Below are 22,582 nucleotides of genomic sequence, written 5' to 3' on the forward strand. Positions count from 1 at the left end.
AAGGCAATTCATACAAAACACATTGAACGATATCTGAATTATTGTGACTGGGTTTTGGGTGATGTTTGGGCTTGTTATATATATATAATTATATTGATCATATAATTGTATATGCTTGCATCCATACTTAACATGTTGCATTCTTGCATATAAACTATGTTGGATATGAATTGATGAATTATGGATATGTTGCTTTACTTTATTATATCGGGCTATGGTGCCGGGTATGCCGGTGTCGGAACCCCCGAAATGCTTATGATATTCATTGCTTGTCATCCTGGTCTGTATGTGTCGTGCCGTGTTGGTATCCGGGTACTAGATGGAATGGGGCGTTGATGCACCCGAAATACCTCTCAGGACGATAGGATTTGCATGTAGTATATCTGTGGCTAGGATTTATGCTCCATTATGCTACGACCCTTGCCAACAGGGGTTTATGTGTTGGATAGTCTGAGCACCTGATGGCTGTGGAGGCGGAAGAGGCCAGGTCAGGGGTAGTAATGACTATCGGGATCTGCCATTGGGTGGTCATGATGGCTTCTACCGATGTAGGTCCCCTCGTGATAATTGAGGTTTCACTGGGGCGATAGGATAAGTGACCCTCAGTGTTTCCTGAGTTATCACAGTAGCATATATCATGACTTAGATTATTTGTTAGAGGAAAAATATATTTAACATTTTATGCATTATGGACTATGTGTAATTATGTGTATGTGCACTCCCCATCCCCTCACTGGGCTCAGTGGAGCTTACCCCCGTTGCACAACTCTTTTTAGTTGTATACAGGTGATCTATGATGGTGATCCTCTTTTTGGTATGGACTGATTGGAGCCCGTGATTTTGGACCTTGATGATAGCGTACACTCATGGTCTGTGCCATTGGGGCACGGTTATATCTCTTTTTATCTTTTATTTTGTTCATCATGAGTATTGTATATATTTGGTAGTATTTCTACTATTTCAGTTTCTAGTAAATCTTTTGGGTCGAAATGTAAAACATTAAACTGTCTATCACGTAGACTTTGAATCCTTTGTATTTGTAACGCTTCCGTCCAATTCTGATCTTTTGGAATGGAATATTCCTTTACTTTCTGCATTCTAATATTACTGTAATTTAATATTAGTTTAAGACTGTGAATTGACCACTGCATCGAAATCTTGGTAGTGGTTAGGATGTTGGTAAGCATCCTATCATACCCATTTTATAGTATTTTATCCTTTATTGGGATGGGGTGTGACACCTAGCCACTCGTCGTCGATTTTCTCTTGGGTTAAATACGCGTACCCCCCTGTAATACACCCAATATTCCTCGTACCCCCCTAAGCTTCTGATAAGTCCACGTACCACCCCTACTTTACCCCCTAATGCCATTTAAGTCCACACCAGTTATTAAATGCTAAAAGATACCAAACTACCATTTCTTCTATCTTCTCTAAAATTTGAAAGACCTAATTGCTCTGACCTATTTGCTAAAATTTGAAAAGATCAAAATGTCCTCATCTTCCCCAAATCATTAACTTCTTTTACATACCCACCACCACCCACCATTAACACCATCACCATCCCACCGTGAAGCCCCAGCTCACTGTCTCTCCTCCGCTCCTCTACTTCCTCCACCTTTCCCGAATGACTTGAAGAGGGAAAAATTTTGTCAACCAAAGACTTCATTTCTTAACAACAGTTGATGTAAACAACTGAACCTTAATGATTTCAAACCCTACAGAGTATCACTAGCATATAGAAAAAGCGGTAAACCCCTAAAAAGGGGAAAAAATTTAACAATAAAACAAGAACATTGACAACTTAAAAGGGCAAGACAAGGAAAGGGAGAAGGAAGATATAAAAATACCTAAACATAGAGAAAAGGATCAGCCACAACATTGCTTGGAAAACCAGCATTCGACAAGGAAGTGCATGTGACTACAGGATTTGCAATAGGCCAAGCCGCATGCTCAGCGTTAAACACATTGTTCTGTTCCTGATTCCAATTCAACAAACCAATCCACCACCCAATGAGTGAATAAACAAAACCCAGATCGAATAAATAACGAAAACCCAATCAAACAAAGTAAATAGGGGGAAAAGAAAAGAATCAAACAGAGACGACTCACAGACTCAATGGGTTTCAAAGAGAGGGGTGAGTTCCCATAAAAAATGTCGATCGACCATGATCCTTCACTGTTGTCTTGGCAACCTACTGAATAGAGGGCATGACGATCATATGGGGAGAAAGTAAGCCAAGCGAAGAAGGTGGCGACGAATCCGAACAAAAAAAAAGAGCAGAGGAAGAAGGCAAACGTTGTGGAAAGGAAAGAGTGATCCCATCTCCACCTGCACCAACACTTGAGACTCATATCACAGCAACTATTATTGTTGCTGCTGCTGCTCTGATACTGCTACTACCGCTGACAGGGTTTCACGGTGGGATGGTGATGGTGTTAATGGTGGGTGGTGGTGGGTATGTAAAAGAAGATGATGATTTGGGGAAGACAAGGGTATTTTGTTCTTTTCAAATTTTAGCAAATAGATCAGGGCAATTAGGTCTTTTCAAAATTTTGAAAAGATAGAAGAAATGGTAGTTTGGTCCTCTTTTAGCATTTAATACCTGGTGTGCACTTAAATGTCATAAGTGGGTAAAGCAGCCAGACTTATCAGAAGCTTAATGGGTACGAGGAATATTGGGTGCATTAAAGAGAGTACGCGTATTTAACCCTTTTCTCTTTCCATTCAAAATCCGTCAGTGTCTTTCATGCTTTTTCAAGATTTCGATCTTGCGGGTCCGGCTGTCCCTATATATACTAAAACAAGGATTCGTGTGAACATTTTTCAACATTTTGAATCCTTGGAGTTTATGAGATCCCTTGTCTCTCTTTGAGATCTGAATCCCTTCTTCACCTATTGCTTTGAATCTCTGGTTCGTTTTTTGAACCTCTTGGATCCAATGGAGAATGGTCAAATCGAGAGCGCAGACGAGGAATTGCCCTCGCGAAGCGGACGTAAATACACACCGGTCGTCGCTCATGATCGAGCTGTTCTCCAGATGTCTTCAATGGACCCCGAATTTTCTTCTTCTTCTCAATTGCCCAATCGTGATGGTCCCTTGAAGTAAGCTTCTTTATCAATTTTCTTCTTGCTTGAATAGTGATTCAATCTGTGAAATTCTCTGTTTGTTATATATGATGTGGTTGAATTTTCCATTTCCCCTCCTTTGGAGCTTTTAAGGTTTTAAATTGTTTTGTTCCTATTACCGTTCAGTTAAGCTCCTGTTTTCGATTACAGAGTATTTATTTGTATTAATATAGCAGCTTGGTTACATATGTATCCGTAGTTAACAGAGTATTTATTCGTATTAATGCAGAAACTTGGTTACATATGTATACGTTGGTTAACATTAGTAAATACTCTGTTAACTGATAAATGTATGTATATTTATGCTTGTGCCATTACAGGCAACAGTGAATGTATTATGGCGAGAATTTATGAATGTACTTATATAAATTCAGTAGATTGCATAACGCTATAGAATTATGTTCCTGTTTATGCGTTTGCTTATACTCATATGACATGTATATATGCATGTAGAAGAATGCATGCAGTATTATGTTTGCACTAGTTTAAGCATTTAGGTTTATGTATGGAAAATGTATTGATTCATGAAGATTGAAGAGATGTTGAAAATACATGCACATAATAATCCTCATTCGGTTTTCGCTTCTCTTTCCATTTTAAAGTACTCCCTTTTACCAATTCTTTGTAAATGCTTTATATTTTCCTGGGACAGGAAAGTTAAAGTAAGCTTGCAATCAAACATGGGTTCTAATGCGAAACAGGGAACATCTCCTTCTCATGCTCGTGGGGAATCCAAATTGGAATTGTTTGGTTTTGATTCTCTTGTCAATATTCTTGGTCTTAAAAGGTAACTGAATTTATCCTTAATTTTACGATGCCGAATGTTGCTCCTGTTCCTTTCAGTTTTTGCACAAATTTTTGAACTGTGATTGTCTTCACTTGGAAATCTTGGATATGCTATTCCCGTAGTATGACAGGAGAACAAATTCCAGCACCTTCTAGTCTTAGAGAAAGGGAGGATGTTTCCATCTCTCTTGGACAGACAAAGGTATGTCAATTCTCTTTAGCATGTTACCATGGGGTTGAGTTTGTAGAGATGATAACAAGCATGGAACTAAATCTCGGTCGAAACTGACCGAAATATCTAAGTTTTCTCAGTTTCAGGCCTGGTCGAAATGAAACCCAGGGTCCAAAGCCATGGTCGAAACCCAAGTTTTGACCCTGGGTTGAAACCAATGAAGGCCCAGTGTCGAGACCTTGAAAGGAGATCCTGCACGTCTCGGTTTCAGGCCTGACCGAAATCAGTTCTGAAACTGAGATCTCGATCCTTGATTACAAGGATGGATATTATGGTTGTTATATATGTTGTGTGGATTGGTCTAAATCCTCGGACTGAGCTGATTTTGCACACTTTCCTTCATAGTTGATTGGGGTTGTACTTTTCACCTTGTGGATTATATATTAGGATTTCTGACATCCAGCTGAATGTTATTGATATTCTTTCTAATAACTCTAACCATTTGATGAAGCAAGTCAATGTCTGAATTCTGAAAACTTTAAGCTTTCTAGCACTATAAAGACGGCCTAGAAAAAAGTGGGAGCCATTTGATGAAGCAAGTCAATGTCTGAAAACTTTAAGCTTTCTAGCACTATAAAGACGGCCTAGAAAAAGTGGGAGAAACTTGGCAAAGAATTTACTTAAAAAATGATCTCTTGCATAAGTATGTTATTTTTTAAGAATTAAAATTAAAATTTTAGTAGTTATTTCAACATCCTAAAGGACTCCCAACCCTCTCCATGGTTATAGACAGACCTGAAAGCACCCTAAATCTCTCAGTAGCCCTGCCAAAATTAGAATCTTCTAGTGACTTAATACTCTTAAAGAATTTATCCAAAAGCATACATTCTAAAATAGAACTTTGAAAAATAGGACACTTGAGATTTTATGGAAAACTGACTCAACGACACCCTTCGAATCGTTTTAGTGTCTCTATTGAAGGTAAAGACTGAGGGTCTGCGGGAGCTAACGAGGAAAAGTAGTTGTCTATGAGGAAATTGAGGTACTTTTTTTTTCCCCCAAGGGTACAAAAATGTGAGGTTCAGTTTGGCTGCAAGGATTTGTTGTTGTCTTAAGGTTTATAATGAAGGTGTGTAGGAAAGGAAAGCCTTCACGTTCCTTGCTGGCCCATTGGCAGGCTAATCAAGTTGAACTTGTGGATGAGTTAAACTCAAGTTGGGTGTTGGAGATGTGTAAAGTCTCTGGTGAGGTGACTCTAAGGAGCTTGGTTGATATGTTCCTTACCTTTTTATATATCTATTTATTTACATCTTTTGGGTGGGGGTGTCATGTGGGTGAGATAATATTTAAGGTTTAGGGGGGGGGGGGGGGAAGAAAATAAAATGCAGGGAGTGAGAGGCCCTGTCACTAGCAATAGGAAATTTATAGTTTGGTGCCCCAAAAGGAGGTTAAAACAAGACTAAATGACAAACTCTTTGAACTGCCTGTTTTTGAATACTCATTTATTTCTTTTTTCCAAATCCATCGACAGATTACTAAACGTAAATGTTCCCTAAGCATTTCCCTTGAGACCCAAACGCTTTTATTCACCAATTAAGAACTTAAGAAGTACATATTCAATTCTTTCTGGTAGGGTGCAGTGGATCACAAATTTTCTAGAGAGAGAACTCCCAAAACCAATATGAAGCTGTGACAAAGGAAACAATGGCATTCAGAATAACTTAAAGCAGGTTATAAGTGGGAACTAGTCTTTCTGAATAAAATTCTGTGCTTTAACATCTTCATTTCAGGGACCCAAACATATCTACTCTAATGGATAAGGAGTTTAATGCAATACCATTCCCTAACCAGAACTGGAATCATCTAGCAAAAACCTCAGGTCCAGAACAAAGAACATTGAACAGTTTAAGGAGAAATTTTGTATCTTGAAGCACAGGGACCAGAATAGGGCAGAAATCAAGTCGAGTGCGCTACTTGACTAATAGAATAGGTGTGAAAAATATCTTAGAAAATGGAGAACAAATATGGCTACTAGGGAAACAAGGTAGCAGAACCAGAACAAGTATTCTAGCTAATCAATCTCAGGATCTCAGACAAGAATTCAAACGAATAGATATCCAGAAGCTTAAGTATCAAATTTGAAACAATTTTGAACAATGTTGAGAGAGCTATAATTGAAGAAAGCAAGCTGGAAATAGGTAGGAAACAGGGGTGCCGCTGGCTTCAGAAAAGAGTAGAAAACTAACCTGCAAAATTGAATAGAAGAATTAGAAGCTAAAAGAGATAGAATAAGGTGGGAATCCACCTAACCTTTGAAGAGAGTTCACTCTTTCACTAAAGAATCCACCTTAGCGCTTTTGGAAATCCAGCCAAACACTTGATGAATCCACACAGCCAAATCTTAGAGAAAACTTAAAAAATATTACTAAAAAATTCTTGGGTTAGGCTATAGGCTAGTACATCTATATATACATTATACAGAAGTCATAAATTGTCTCTCTAACAATCTTAAACTGATTTGGAATTCAAACTCTTACTTGGAATAGTAAAACTAGACATGTATTTGGCACTCCTACTCAAATTAGTACTCTCAAACTTAAGCATAAACTAAAAAGTAAAACCCAACCAGATTTGCTAATTACTCTAGGGCGTGTCTTAACTAATTTCTAACACAAAAAGGACTCAAATAACCCCATAAATCTGGACTAAACTAATCTTACTTGACTAATCTCATATTCCTAGCTTCTACCCATAGCCAAGGCCCATTAAAGTGGCTTATTACAAAGAAAACCCTTTAGACCAAAGGCCCAATACATATGTACCCAACCCAAGGCTTATTTCCACTAAAATTAACCCACTTCTGATATTTTCCTGCATCAAAGTGCCTTGCAAGATCTGCTAGTTGTTGATATTATGATGAGAAGCAGGAGACAGGATCATTGTTGTCACGGCGTCTAGGCGATCCAAGGCATTGAAGGGGGCCTGCATGTCAAGGCGACACCAAGAAGGCGACTAGGTGGTGCCTAGGCGCACAAGGCAGTTGTCCAGCAAAAGGGTGCCTGGACACTGTTTAAAGTATCTGTATCGCGTATTGCATCGGTTGGGTGATTTTAAGGGACGTATCGTATCGGAGATACGTATCGAACGTTACAGATACGCATGGAAATGGTCAAGATACACATTGAAATAAACTTTTGGAGCAAAAAAAATATAAATAAGCAATATATAACAAGTATCATGGATAAAGTCATAAACACTAAAATGGAGAATAATCTATAACCCGACAAGTGCATTAAATTGAAATTGTTATAAAGATGAGGTTTCTTACATGTTCTAATAGTCTATAGCCATGAAAAGTGTTGAATGATGCAAAGGATGATGTTGTAGCACTCCTTGATTTGCTTTTGAGTCCAAAAGTGTGAAGAACCAAGATTAAATGCAAGATTTAAGATTCTCGGTTGAGAGATTTCCTTCATTTTTCTGCCAGAATAGCTATATCGAGTCTGTTAGTGAAAAGGGGTTTTTTATGGAATGACGGAATGTATCGACCGTATCAATGATATCGGTATGTATTGAGCCATATTGGCCGATACATATCAACACATATTAATGCACCCACGAATCCATTTATCAATCGTATGGATGGTATCGATAAGCATCGATCATATCGTATTGTATCGGCCCGTATCGGTCGATACAATTTGATACGATTCAATACAATATGTTATTTAAAAAAAAAAAAAAGAGACGTATCGGTCTCTATCGTATCGACACTGACTGATACCGATATGTGTTGGCCAATACGATACGGACCGATACTTTAAACCCTGCCTGGACTAGGTGTCTCCTTGACAATTATGGATAGGAGAGCGGATCCTACAATGGTCTTATGCGAGTCTGAGATGTAGAATCTAGAATGATTTGTCCATCAAAGCCTGGAACAACAAGAAAAGCTTCCACTAGAGGCCTCTCTTGCACCATTTCTCCTCCAGGAAAGAGTTCTGTTAGCTGTTTCCACCATGATTATAATCACCCCCTCGACCTTAGGTTGGTTTTTGGCAGTGCGTTCCAAACTCCTCCACTTTAGGAAATGTTGACCTCTATGGGATCCAATTGTTGTAAAACCCATACTTTGCAGCTGGTAGTAGTCTAAAAAAATAGTTAATCTCAGAACCAAATCTTCACAACCACATATCAACCTTTAAAGTTCTGATATAGATTCCTCCCATTTCTTTAGGTAGACATATTTAGTTACTTGGATGCAGCACGTAGGATGATATTTGAGTTGTCAGTGAAGCCATGGCAAAGGATATTTTCCTAATTTTTTTTTCAATCTTAGCAGTCATGAGAGCAGGGATTGGAAAAAGAGATAGAAAATACATAGGTCAGTTCAAGAGGGTACCCTGAATGAATTGGGGTGATTTTTTTATATCTTCACCCCACCCCCCATAGTTTTTTTTTTTTTTTTTTGGGGGGGGGGGGGGAGGGGTGTATATATAACAGAAGATATCTTTAGGAAATTGATAGAAAAAGAGTGAATATCGTACAAGGGGCTGAAAGTTAAGGGAACAAAAAATTCATTTTTTACCCCCAATCTTCACCTCAGCACTCAATCTGCTCCTAGAGACAAGCGCAACATGGATTAACTACTCTAATATTGTCATTTTTTTGGAGGGGTTTTGTTGAGAAAACTCTTTAGGGAGTCCAAGAATTATGGTTATCCTCCTTTCCCAAACTCTCATTCCAACCCTCACAGTAGTATAGGTCCTAACCTAAACAAAAGGATGAGACTTCGGTTTCTGGGATTAAATTCTCAGTTTTCCTTTCAGGTGCAACCCATTCACACTTTTCTCCTCCCCCCCCCCCCCTTTTGGGTGGGGTGGGGGGTTTGGATATGCAAACAGGGTTTCAGTTGCTGTATGTAGTATGTTATATATGATGTCAACCATGTTCTATCTGTTTAGTGCTGAGCTGGTTTGTCAACTTTTTTACCATTAATTAGGCGAGACGATCATACTCCCTTTTTTTTTCTTCTTTCGTGATTTTTTATAATTGTGCTTAGCTTTAATTGGATATTCCTTCGTGCTGTCAACATTGTAGTGGCGCCCAAGGCATCCAAGGCGCCTGGATGCCTAGGGGACGCCTTGACAACTATGGTCAACATAAAATGATAATTAGTGCCAGTATTATTAAAGCATGTGCACACAAAAGGCACACCCATTTGCCTTGTGCTACTTCAGTAAGGTATGCACTTTTGCGTTTGTTTGCCTTTTGTCTGACTTTTGTGTGTTTGTGTGCTCGTTTTTGCATCTTTATGGTTGAGCTGCTTTGTTCAAGCAAATAAGGCGTAACCTCTTTTTGTTCGACCACTGCATCCTTTAGGACTTGATTTGGTTGAGCAAATAAATCTTACTCTGTAGTTTTCCTTAAGAGTAGTAGGACTTCAGAACTTAGGAGTTGTTATCTTCTGCAGCGGTTATGTGCTTGTCACTGATTACTTGTAATTCTATATAACTTTGTTATTTCATTTTTGTTCTTTATTTGTTTTTTTTCTCCTTCTGATAAATAAAAACTTTATTGAGAAATCAATGTTCAAATGACTAGGTTTGTAATTTATGTTATATGTATTATGCGTTGCTTCTTAATGTTTTAATATTTCAATACATATTTTCAAAAGTTGTGTCTCAGTTCAAGGCTTTGGTGCCTTGAGAGTGCCTCTATTGCTTTAATAACTCTGTTAGTTCTATTAACAATAAATAGCAATGGGTTTCTGTTATATGATAAATGCTTGGCCATGCCTTCGATGATAAGAATTTTTGGTTTATCTTGCAGCCATCTGGTGTTAAACTTGGGACAACGATGGGTGTTTTTCTGCCATGCTTGCAGAGCATCTTGGGAATTATTTATTATATCCGATTTTCTTGGTAAAATAGTACTTTCCCTGCTGTTATTTTTTGGTTAATAATTCATCATGGTGTTGCCTTGATGTGTCTGGTAGGACAAATAAATTTTAGCATGGTTCTACATGTTAATGTGCATTTTGTTGACAAAAGTTACTGCATTTCTGGTTATGCATGATTCAAATTGTAGAAATTTACAACTGGTAGATTATTAAAGTCTTGCAATGGTAAATTTGAAAACCATGCACTACTAGTGAAATAAATTGTTAACAAAACACTATTGGAGAATAATGCTTGAATGATTTATGACCATCCAAAGCTCTTCTATTTATAATATTGAATAGAAAAGACAGAATTACAAATAAGCAATGTGGGACTAAACACCACATAATAGGAAAAATAAAATAATGTCTAGAATAACCTTACGGTTCTAACACTCCCCCTCAAGTTGGAGCAAAGATGTCGACCATGCCCAACTTGACTAGATTAGGATGGAACAACTTTCCAGACAATCCCTTGGTGAAAATATCAGCAACCTGATCCGTAGACTTCACAAAGGGAACACAAATCAACCTTTTTCCAACTTCTCCTTAATGAAATGCCTGTCCACTTCAACATGCTTAGTGCAATCATGTTGTACCGGGTTGTGTGCAATGCTGATGGCAACCTTCTTGTTACAGTACAACATCATAGGGAGATGAACAGGAACACCAAGGTCTTGTAGCAAGCCTTTCAGCCAAAGTAACTCACAAATACCCTGTGCCATAGTTCGAAACTCTGCTTCAGTACTGAAGCGAGCCACCACATTTTGCTTCTTGCTACACCAAGTGACAAGATAGCCTCCTACAAAAGAACAGTACCCAGAGATAGATTTCCGATTTGCAGAACCAGTCTAGTCAACATCGGTGTACGCCTCTACCCATAGGTGACCATGAGGAGACAGAAGAATGCCTTTTCCAGGAGTTGACTGCAAATAGTGAAGAATCTGAAGAACAACCTCCATATGAGAAGAATAAGGATCATGCATGAACTGGCTCACAGTACTCATAGCAACAGCAATGTCTGAACGAGTGTGTGAGAGATAAATGAGCTTCCCCACTAGTCTTTGGTACCGGCCTTTATCAACCGGTTCACCCTCCTTTTCTTTGAGACAGACAGTAGCCTCCATAGGGGTATCTGAAGGGTGACGCCCTAACAATCCAGTTTCAGCCAACAAGTCTAGGACATACTTTCTTTAGGAGAGAAAGATGCCTTTGGAAGATCTGGCAACCTCAATCCCAAGAAAGTACTATAGCTTCCCTAGATCTTTAATCTCAAACTCCTGACCAAGGAGCTTTTTCAACCGATGGATCTCATTACCATCGTTCCCAGTAACCCCAATGTCATCCACATAGACTATAAGAACAGTGAATTTTTCACCAACCCACTTTATAAAGAGAGTGTTATCAGCATTACTCTGCTTATAGCCTACAAAAATCATGGCCTTGTGAAATTGACCAAATCATGCTCGAGGTGACTGCTTCAGCCCATAAAGTGCTCTCTTCAATTTGCACACTTTACCTTGATTACTATCACAAGAAAACCCTGGTGGAATATCCATGTATACTTCCTCACCAAGTTCTCCATTTAGGAAGACATTCTTCACATCCAGTTGTTGGAGAACCCATCCAAGATTGATTGCACAAGATAGCAAAACCCGAACTGTATTCAATTTTGCAATAGGAGCAAAGGTCTCCTGGTAGTCAATTCCATATGTCTGAGTGAGGCCTTTTGCAACCAACGTGCCTTGTACCGATCCACCGTCCCATCAACCTTTTGTTTGACCATAAACACCCACTTACATCCCATTGGTTTTTTCCCTGGAGGAAGGACTACAAGATCCCAAGTATTATTTTTTTTCAAAGCGTTCATTTCTTCCAACATAGCTGCCTTCCACTTTCCATCTGTATAAGCTTCTTGCCAATTTTTAGGAATAGAAATAGAAGAAAGAGAGGACACAAATGCACGAAAAGAAGGAGAAAGTGAACTATAAGAAACAAAGCGAGAAATAGGGTGCAGGGTGCAAGTCCTAGTACCTTTGCGATGAGCAGCAGGGAGGTCAGAAGGAGAGGCCTCACCAGGAGGAGGAGGAAGATCTAGATCCTGAGCTGGCAATTGGATAGGTATTGGTGCCACAGTGGATTGATGCTGCCTTCTTGTGGAGATTCTCTTTTGGTAGGTAATGATATCGGGGTTGTCGATTCTCTTATAAAATTCACTGATGGTTCTCTAGACTGGAGTCAACTCCCCCTGATTAGGAATATTACCACCATTATTTTCAACAAGCTCCCCCTATAAAGGAATCCCTTCAGAAGAAGAGGCAACGGCCAAAATAGGCTGGACAGCATCCAAAGGAGCTTGGACAGCAGCTGTAGGAGCTTGGACTACATCCAAAGGAGCTTGGACAGCAGCCAAAGGAGATGTCAGAGGAGGAATGTCAAGGGGAGGAACCACAAACACATCTTCACTGGAACTAGAACTCTCCCCCTGAAGATGTAGGGACGGATAATAGGAAAGACTCTCATGAAAATCACATCCATACTGACCAGAGTACGACGGGAAGGGGAATGGTAACACTTATAACCCTTCTGGACGGGAGAGTAACCCAAAAAAATACACCGCAGTCCACAAGGTTCAAGTTTGCCATGAGATTTAGTTTCTCTGGCATAGCACACACAACCGAACACTTTGGGAGGAACCACAAAGGTGGAAGTCCCATGTAAAATATCAACCGGACTACGGGAGTCAAGAACTTTGGAAGGTAACCGATTAATAAGATAGGTGGCAGTAAGGACAGCATCCCCCCAATATTGGGAGGGAACATGGCGCAAAAACATCAACGCCCTGGTCACTTCCAACAAGTGTCGGTTCTTTCTTTCAGCTACACCATTTTGGGCTGGGGTATCAACACAACTAGTCTGGTGAACAATCCCATGATCAGCAAGATACTTTTGAAATTGATTTTCCCTATACTTAGTGCCATTATCACTTCTCAAAACCTTTAGAGTAGCCTGGAACTTAGTTTGAACCATATTATGAAAATGCTGAAAACAAGAAAAGACTTGACTTTTGGTGTGCATAATATAAACCCAGGTGTGTCTAGAATGACAATCTATAAAAGATATAAACCAACGATGACCAGAAAGCGATGTCTTACGACTACCATACATCAGAATGTACCAACTGAAAAAGTGAAGAACTCCTTTTATTAGAAACAGAATAAGTTGAACGTGTCTATTTGGCCAGAACACAAGCCTCACAAAAAAAATCGGTCTTATCACATTTTTTGACCAAGGTAGGAAATAAAGATTCTAAAACCCCTAACGGAGGATGACCTAATCTAGAATGCCATTAGTAAATTTCAGAAGATACTAAGGAGTTCTGATGCGGTGGTAGTAGTGGTGGTGGAGTGAGATGGCCATCATAAAGCAGGTACAAGCCACCATGCACTTTACCCAATCCAATCGTCTTCCCAGAGGCCAAATCCTGAAAAACACAATGGGAAGGAAAAAAAAAGTCACTTTGTAGTTAAGATCTCTAGTAATACTACTAATAGAAAGGATGTTAGTAGTAAAATTAGGAATATGTAAAACGGAAGACAAAGGAAGAGAGGAAGTGCAGTTGATGATTCCTTTTCCAAAGATGGAAGAAAGGGAACCATTAGCGACCTTGACCTTGTCTCTCCCAGAGGTGGGAGAATAACGATGGAACAGGCTAGAGGACCCGGTCATGTGATCTGTAGCTCCAGAATCAATGATCCAAGGATGGGAAGCAACAGAAGCACAGTAACTACCAAATGAAATACCTGACCGAGCAAGGGGTGAACCTGAAGGAGGAGACGGATTGGCAGTAGCTGATGTAGTAGAGGCAGTGGCAGCGGAAAACCTGAGCACACGTAGGAATGCCTGTAGATCCTCCTGAGAAAAGCCAATGTCAGTAGTAGGGGCTGTAGTAACAGACTCAGAGTGATTGGCCTTGTTTTTTGGCTTCTTCTTGACAGCCCGTTTAGCTTCAAAGTCGGCAGGCTTCCCATGGAGCTTCCAACATTTGTCCTTGGTGTGATAAGGTTTGTGACAGTGCTCACAAGTAACAGTGCTTGCAGTAGTACTACCAACAGAGAGAGTTCCAACTGGTATAGCAGGGGCCTGGACCGCAGTCTGGAGGGCTGACCTTTCAGTAACAGTAGGGTGTAACAGAGCAGCCCGACGGTTTTCTTCAGAGGAGACCAAGGCATAGGAATGTTCAAGTGTGGGAAAAGGAGAATGGCCCAACACTTGAACACGAATCTGGTCATACTCAACATTCAACCCGGCCAAAAAATCATAGACCGTGATCTTGTCAACATGTTTCTTATAGGCAGCCAAGTTAGTGGGATTATCAGGTTGGTAATCAGAGAAGTGGTCCAACTGCTGCCAAAGGCTGCGCAAAGTAGCATAATACTTAGAGACTTATAAGTCCCCCTGAGCGGTATGAAGAACCTTCTGCCGCAGTTCATAAACCTGAGCATCATTACCAAGCTGCCCATATGTCTCTTTGTAAGCTGTCCAAATTTGAAAAGCTGTATCAAACAGCAGAAATCCATGTGCAAGGTCTGAATTCATAGAACCAACCAAATATGACATGAGAACTCCATTATTGGCAAGCCATCGAGTCTGGGCAGCACCAGGGGCAGTTGGCTTAAGACTTGTGCCATCAATATGGGCAGTAAGGCCCCGGCCAGCAATGGCAAAAGAAGCAGACCTAGACCACAGTAGGTAGTTTGTGCCATCTAATTTGATGGGATTTGGAAGAAAAGTGTGATATTCTGATTTGCCAATGCCATCTTGATCAGAAGTTGCAGTAGAAGTCGCAGAGTCATCCATTATGGCAGGGAAGGACTGATTGTGAAGAGAAACCCCACTAAAACTCCAAAACAGTGGCTGAAAGCAAGGTCGAGTGGCCCTTTTGGAAGGGGAAAACACCTCCAGAAAAATCAGAAACAATGAAGAACCTGTTCCCAAAAATCGATAATGTCAGGGTTTTGAAAAAAACCCTGAAAGTGGAGATGGATGTTGGGATTGTGCCTCAAATAGTAAATCTGCAGGTAGAGCAGTAATTCTGTTGTCCAGTAGTTAATAGAGGCCTCTTCGATGAAAGAAACTTCCTCCAAAAAATAGCAGCAACAAGCAGCCCCACACCCAAAGTCGACAATTGTCAGGGTTTTGGAAAAAAAAACCCTGAAGATGGAGATCGATTGGGAGTGGGGGTCTTCAATCAATGAGAAAAGGGCTAGACAGATGCTGGAAAGAGTGCTGAAGGAGCTCCAATAAGGGAAAAACAACTTGCAATAATGGTAGGGGCTGATCTCCACAAAAAACTTGAAAGCTCCAATACGGCAAAGGTAGGTCCAGCGGCTAACGAGCAGGTATTAATTCATGAGAAAAAAAAGAAAAGAGGTAGGGAGGGGCAGCAACTAGATCACAAGGTTCGAGAACTCGGGTCTCGGTGGCATCTCGGCCAGGCCAGAAACCGAGTCGAGCCGAGATCTCGCCGAGTTTATGCATTTTTTTTTTTTGGACTCGGACCCCCAACTCGGTGGGTTGTACACATATTTTGGGTCTGAAACTTGGTATCCAGCCTATTTCAGGCCATTTAAACACAATGGCATGCCCAGATTTGCCAAAAAACAAGTCCAAATATGAGTTTCACTTTGGACCATAGGTTGGTAGGCGACGAGTCGTACTAAAACAACATAATCTATATATAATTTAGTAAAACATAGCAAATTAGCAATCAAAACATTCTAATTAGCACACATCAATCAAAGCATTCAAATAAAATGTACATTACATCAATGTTCACTTAATTTGTTACATAAAATGAGATTGAACAAGAAATTCATCCCTATATCGATCCACATAGAATTCCCATGTCATGGAATTGCTATAGTGTTGCAAATAGTGTGACACGACTTCCATATAAGTCTTCGATCAACATATACCAATCTCCCTATCTTAGGGTACATGGGAGGTTGTTGGTATGAGGTGTAAGATCCATCACTCTTGTCGTATTGAGTTTGAGGCATGTATGTGGTTTGGGACTAGGAATGTATACCCAACACGACTAGAGCTTTGTTGTCATACTCGTCGATGTGCCCATACCGACCATGGCACTATAATCGAACCGGTGCTCTGCTGGCCATAGTCATAGCCATGATGATCTTTGAAATGATTGCCATGATGATGCTCACTAGTAGTATCTATACTCATGCTTCGAAACTTGTAAGCATGGTGTTCATCTGTTGTTGTCCTCCTCCCTGAGCATATGGTCGATGTGAGTGTTTGCGACCCTTCTTTCTGTTGTATGTTTTAGGGTAGCCACCATGGTCTTGATCTTGAGTGGCATGCGTAAACTGAGACTCACCGGTGAAACGCACAGGGTCCTCCTGCGTTCCAACTTCTTGCTCGTACTACTCGCGCATCCCCTTATGATGATCATCATAATAACCGCCACTCCGCATGCCACTAGCAGCAGCAGCTTCACCACCATCACCATCACCATCACCATCACCATCACCATCACTAGCATCACTAATGTCATCACCACCACCATCATCATCATCAGCAGGACTTCCTACAGCAGGCTCAAAAGGTTTCGGTGACTCTGCATGTGCACGCCCCTCTTGCGTCGACATATATTCATCAACATCAGTGCCGGTTACAGACGTAATGGTGGGGTCGGGCCTACCCCCCAGATTGATCCATATCAGGTGTACCACGATCCCTCACCCACTGGAATAGGGGATCCTCATCGTCATCAGAGTCCTCTTGAAAAATGTTGGACAGTTCAATGGGTTCTTTATCATTGGCCTCAATTCCTTCACGTATGTGCCTCATCCTTAATCTCATATTGTAGTGCACATACACAAGCTACTCCAGTCGTTCGCTACCCAACCTATTCTGCCTCTTTGAATGTATCAATGAGAATGTACTCCAGTTGCGCTCACATCCGGAGGATGAACAAGTTTGTGAGAGCACTCTCACTGCTACCTTCCTCAGGTTGGGTGAACTTGTACCATAAAGCACCCACCAGTCGGCTGCATTACAAATATAGAATAGTAAGAATATGTACATTCTAAAGAGATAAAATTATAATTCATAAATGTAATATCATGCCACCTACCAGGGTCTGACTTTTGTCTACCCTCCACTGCAGCTAGTCGACCGAAACTTGCTGAGGCCTCTCTGAAGTATTTGATCTATTTTCAATATGAGGCATTAGTATTTCCTATTTAGTAATTACATTCATAAAACCAAAGTGCCAAAGTCCCATACTCTCACCTCATCGTTGCAAGCAGCTTGTGTCTTTGGATGGGGCTCCAACTTCTGAGTAACAGCTTGAACTGCCTCTAACAATTCTATGTCTAGCCCAAGATCATGGGAGTAGTGATACTTTGGATTCAAATAGTATGCTGGTAAAGTAAACACCACAAATATGATTTGTTAGTGACTTAATCGCTTTAATGCCTTTAGGGTTTTGAATATGTAAATGTAAAAAAGTTATAACATTTAAAGTATAAAGTATGTTGAACTCACTGACCTTATGCAATGGATGACTCAAGTGCTTCTCCCACCGCTCAAGAATGATGTTAGTGTAGGACTTTGCACTTCGAGGTATAGACTCTAACCATTTCCTTCATTTTTGGATGGCAAGCATAAATGTGGCCCAAAGTAGGCTTCTTCTCTGTATCAACCATCCTCAGTACTGCCACCACTGGCTCTAATATGCCAACCACTTTCCCCAAGTCCTTCCAAAATCCATCATTTGCAATGGTCTGTTGTGCTACCTTTGCTTCTTCTGACTTAGAACCTTGCCAACCAAACCATTCATGACTTGCAAACATACACCTTAGACCTATCGCCTTACTCTGAAAGCTCTTCAATGCAATGTAATTGGTGGCAAATCGAGTGACACCAGGCCTCACTAAATCTCCATTGCATTTCTCCCTCATCAAGGCTAGAGCATAAGAATGGTTGTACACAAAAGTTGTCACTTGTCTTGCCCTATTTACCACACCCGCCACCAAAGTCTTTTTCCCCATGTCCTTCAGCATTAAATCAATAGAATGGGCTGCACATGGGGTCCAAAAGAGCCGGATCCTCTTACTCTTCTTATTCATCAACTTCTCTCCAGCCTTTTTATAGTTGGAACCGTTATCCGTCACAATTTGGATAACGTTCCTTGGTCCTACCTCCTCCACCACTTGCTTCAACTCCTTATACAAGTATGATGCATCCTTTATATGCTTTGATGCATCGATAGACTTCAAGAATATAGTCTTTCCATTGCAACTCACCAAGAAATTTATGATGGACAGCCTAGTAGGTCCAGTCCAACCATCAGCCATAAGAGTAACCCCATATGTCTCCCACATTGGCTTCAAACCATCAATGTATTCTTTTAGCTCCTCTACCTCCCGAGGCAAATATACATTGTATAATTCAAATGGTGAAGGTCCCTTCCATCCCGCACACCCTCCTCTGACATCAAGGAATGCATTATAGTATGTTCCTTGTGCTACATTGGCTGGAATGCCATGGTAAAGCATGAATTTTGAAGGCTTTTCGTGCTTTCTCTTGTTTACCATCAAATACTTGTGGGATGGTTGGCTGGTAGGCATCTTGTTGCCTAAAAGTGGTGGGATCCTGCTCAAAAATGGGTTCTGGACCTTGTACTTGTGGTCGGGTTTGGGGTCGTATATTTCTTGTCCCAATGCTTCTCCTCCTCTTATCTTCTTGCACTGGTGCAGCTGAGCCAGATCCACCAGCTCCTCTTGCTTACTCATATGCTCTTATATTATCAAAATGAAAACTTTGTCTACTCTCAGCCAAAGTCTGCTGGTAAATTCTCCATTCAGCCTTTGATTGAAACTCACCAGGTGGAGGCCCAATGTCAGTATCATCTTCGCCACAAACCTCTGCACCAGCCCTCTCTAGTATTGCCTCATTAAACTCTTGTTGCATTCTTTCCCTCTCAGATTTTTTTAATCTTCCTCCTTTCAAATGTTGTGTCATTGCCACTTTCACTTGGATAGGAACATTTGGGCATGATGAAACATCCTTGCCTGTACTGCAGACAAGTGTTGCTTTAACCTGGTGGCTCCTCCGGATAGCAACTTCCCACAATAATTGCATTTGGACTTCTTTTTGTCTGCGGACATGGGAACCCCATGTTGCCATGCTATATTAGACATTATATACAAAATGTCTTATGTTTGACACTGTTACATAAAAAAGCATGTATTAATAACCATGGATCACTTAAAGTAAGGTATTCAAGACTTAAAGTATGCTATTCATAACTCTTAAACGTAATGTCAAGCTACTAGAACTATGAAATAACTATCTCTTATTTATCCCCTAACCCTAGTATTTATTTGTTAATTAAAAATAATATTTTGAATTTTTTTTAAAACTATTTATACCTTAAAGTATAAGAAAAATATAATGTAATGATGAATTTGACACCATTTGAAGTTGAATATTATGTACATATGTTGTACATAATTTTCCATAAGCAATAAGTATTTTTCCTTAATATTATATATATATTTTTATAATTTTTATAATATATTTATTAAATCTGAAAAATAAAATAATTTTTTTAATGGGTGAAAATAAAAAATTAATCCATGGGGTTGTAGAGCATCCCAAGTAGTTTAACATATATCAAAATCATTTTCAAACAATCACTATTCATCCTATTTTTTTCATTTTCTTTTTTCAAATAAATCATTTATTTTTTCAGAAATTATAATAAATAATTTATTAACTGAAAAAAAAATCCGACTCCATGAAGTGATAGATTGGGCAAAGATGTTCAACATATATTAAAACCACATGAATCTAACAAGGATTACAAAATTTTTTTTTGGAAAAAATAGATTTGGGGAAGAAATAGAAAACACCTTTGAAATCTTGCAAATAGGTGATGATGCTCCAAATTGGCACTTGAATCTTCACTTTGGCACTTCAATCTAACTCCAAACAGTGCATTCCATCTAACAATCGAAAGAAAGAAGAAGAAATTTGAAGGAGAGGTGTTTTTCCCCTTGGTTTAGAGCCTAAGAACTTCTGTTCCTGCTCTCTCTTATGTTGGAAATGGGTTTTTGGGTGAAAATTGGGCTGAATACAAGTAAATAGCATCTTTGGGCCCAACCGAGATATCGCCGAGATCTCACCGAGATCTCGGCGAGATATTGTTTTTTTTGTACTAAAAAAAACTTGATTTTCACCTTCGAGATATCACCGAGATCTCGGTCGAGAAAGTGCACTTTTGAGTACCGACTTGGAACTCGACTCGGTTTTGCCCAAAACCGAGAAACTCGGCGAGATCTCGAACCTTGCTAGATCATACGACCACCTCTTGTAGTGCTGCCCTTATGGAAGAATGAAAACCAAGGAAAAAAAAGGAGAAAAAACGATGGAAGAAAGAAAGGAGGAGAAAAAAATCGAGGGGAGGGTGGGAGGTTTTGAAAACTTAGATCAGAGTTGGCTCTGATACCATGTTAACAAAAACACTATTGGAGAATAATGCTTGAATGATTTATGACCATCCAAAGCTCTTCTATTTATAAGATTTAATAGAAAAGACAGAATTACAAATAAGCAATGTGGGACTAAACACCACATAATAGGAAAAATAAAATAATGTCTAGAATAACCCTACGGTTCTAACATAAATTGATGTCAGACCTAACAAAACTTGACTTGTGCTTTGGTTAGCATCTTGTCGGAACCAACAAGAGCTGTTCCTTGCTTTTTCTCGTAATGATCTGACTGAATGAAACCCAAGATTCCTTTCAAATTTGGTGTTTGTTAACATGCTGTTTTTAAGATGGAACAAAAGGTATAGCCTTGGCGAGTGCACAACTCTAGTAAATTGTTTTTTTGGTGAAACACAACTCTAGTAATTGACACTCTTTTATTGTAAAAGATCCCTATTCCACCTCAAATTCTTCTCTCAGTAGTGTTATAAAAAGATGATAATTGAGTAGTTCAGAGGTTGACATTGCTTCCTGTAATGTCAGAGATATTGTTGAATAATGATGGCCACTGGGGGGGGGGGGTTAAATCAGTGGACTCTAAAACTTTTCTTCCTCAACAGGTTCACCTGTTGATGTCCCTGGCACTCAACACAGTCACTAATAGTGTCCTCCTGATGCACAGTGACTCACATATACTGTCTGCTAACCTTTACTCAAGCACATATATCCACCACAGTCACATACACTTGCTGCTTAGAGCTGATGAGTACAATGCTGCCTGGAGCTGATACGATAATGTCTGCCACTGGCACTCATGGACTGGTTGGGGCAATCCCAAGTTTATCAGTCTCTCACATAAGCTGCCTCAACAATGAACACACAGTCGTGTTCATGTCAACCTCAAAATCACAAAGTGGCCAGGCCTACAGACAGTGCACAACAATCCTGCTGACATACATGGCACTCCAAAATATACATGCATACATCCACAACACAGAATATACGTGCTTCGGCAGATTGCCTACATGCACGGAGTAATGCCCCAAACTGGGCTCGGCATTTACTCATCACTATTTTCCCAGCATAAAACAGAGAGGTTGTACCCACGATAAATTACCCAGCATAAAACCAAGAGGCTGCACCCACGACAAAGTTTAGGTTGCAGTAGCTACCCAGGAACACCTATCCCTGTGTCCTAATGCAACTAGACACCCAAATACAAAACAAATGGGCTTATTAAATTGCCTTACAATGTAGCACCTCTAGTCTAGGTATTTGACAATCAACACAACCTAGGACTAGCATACATGGATACATAAATGCTAATGAACGAAGCTAAATGATGGAAAACCTTACAACCAATGCTCTGCTACGATTCTTGATACCTGGTGAAGCTCTGAGTGGCCAATGGAGCTTAACTAGATATACCTTGGCAGTGGGGACCTTCCCTTCTTCTTCCTTCCTTCGCCGCCTTCTTTTTTCTCCCTTCACTCAATGTCAATTCCCTCTTGAGCGGCTCGCATTCACCGATTCCTCTTCGCCATAGGAGTTTCAACCAAGTCGTCACTTGGGTTACTTGAAGCTACTCACAAGAATTACAAACCCTAGGTTTGTATTCTTCCTCTCCTTTTCTTCTCTTCCTTCTCTACTCCTCTCAACAGCCCTCTTCAACTCATAAGCTTCACTTCAATATGTGGAAACTTCTCATGGATGTTCTTGAGCAAGCAAAGTCTTCCTTGAGTCTTCTACACAAACCCTTGAATGTGTTCTTCAATGCAAAACATCAATCCTTCCCTTGTATGCTTGAAATTACCAATAAAACATGGTAGAAATGGGATTCTAGGGTTTAATCTTCTTGGAGCTTCCTCTCACTTTCCTTTCTTCTTCCCTCTTCTTCTTTTTTTGTTGGGGAGATGTTTTTAAAAATGAGCCCTAACAACCACTTAAAGAGCACAAAAACCAAATTCGAGCTTGGTTCAACATCCATCCGGTCGACCGCTTGAAGCATCCGTTAGCAAGGTTCTAAAACT

The 22,582-nt window shown here is 40.1% G+C and overlaps 1 protein-coding gene across 1 annotated transcript in view; it reads left to right on the forward strand.

Annotated features, from left to right (window-relative positions):
• The first annotated feature begins 2,796 nt into the window (after nt 1–2,796).
• The window catches only part of LOC122650309 (cation-chloride cotransporter 1-like), a 57,970-nt gene continuing 38,184 nt past the window's right edge, over nt 2,797–22,582 (forward strand). Inside the window, exons 1-4 of the mRNA XM_043843700.1 lie at nt 2,797–3,106; nt 3,783–3,917; nt 4,040–4,118; nt 9,921–10,012. Coding sequence (XP_043699635.1) covers nt 2,943–3,106; nt 3,783–3,917; nt 4,040–4,118; nt 9,921–10,012 — 470 coding nt within the window. The 5' untranslated portion in view covers nt 2,797–2,942. The remainder of the gene's footprint in view (nt 3,107–3,782; nt 3,918–4,039; nt 4,119–9,920; nt 10,013–22,582) is intronic.

Source organism: Telopea speciosissima, chromosome 2, assembly GCF_018873765.1.
Source record: "Telopea speciosissima isolate NSW1024214 ecotype Mountain lineage chromosome 2, Tspe_v1, whole genome shotgun sequence".
Taxonomy (NCBI): Eukaryota; Viridiplantae; Streptophyta; class Magnoliopsida; order Proteales; family Proteaceae; genus Telopea; species Telopea speciosissima.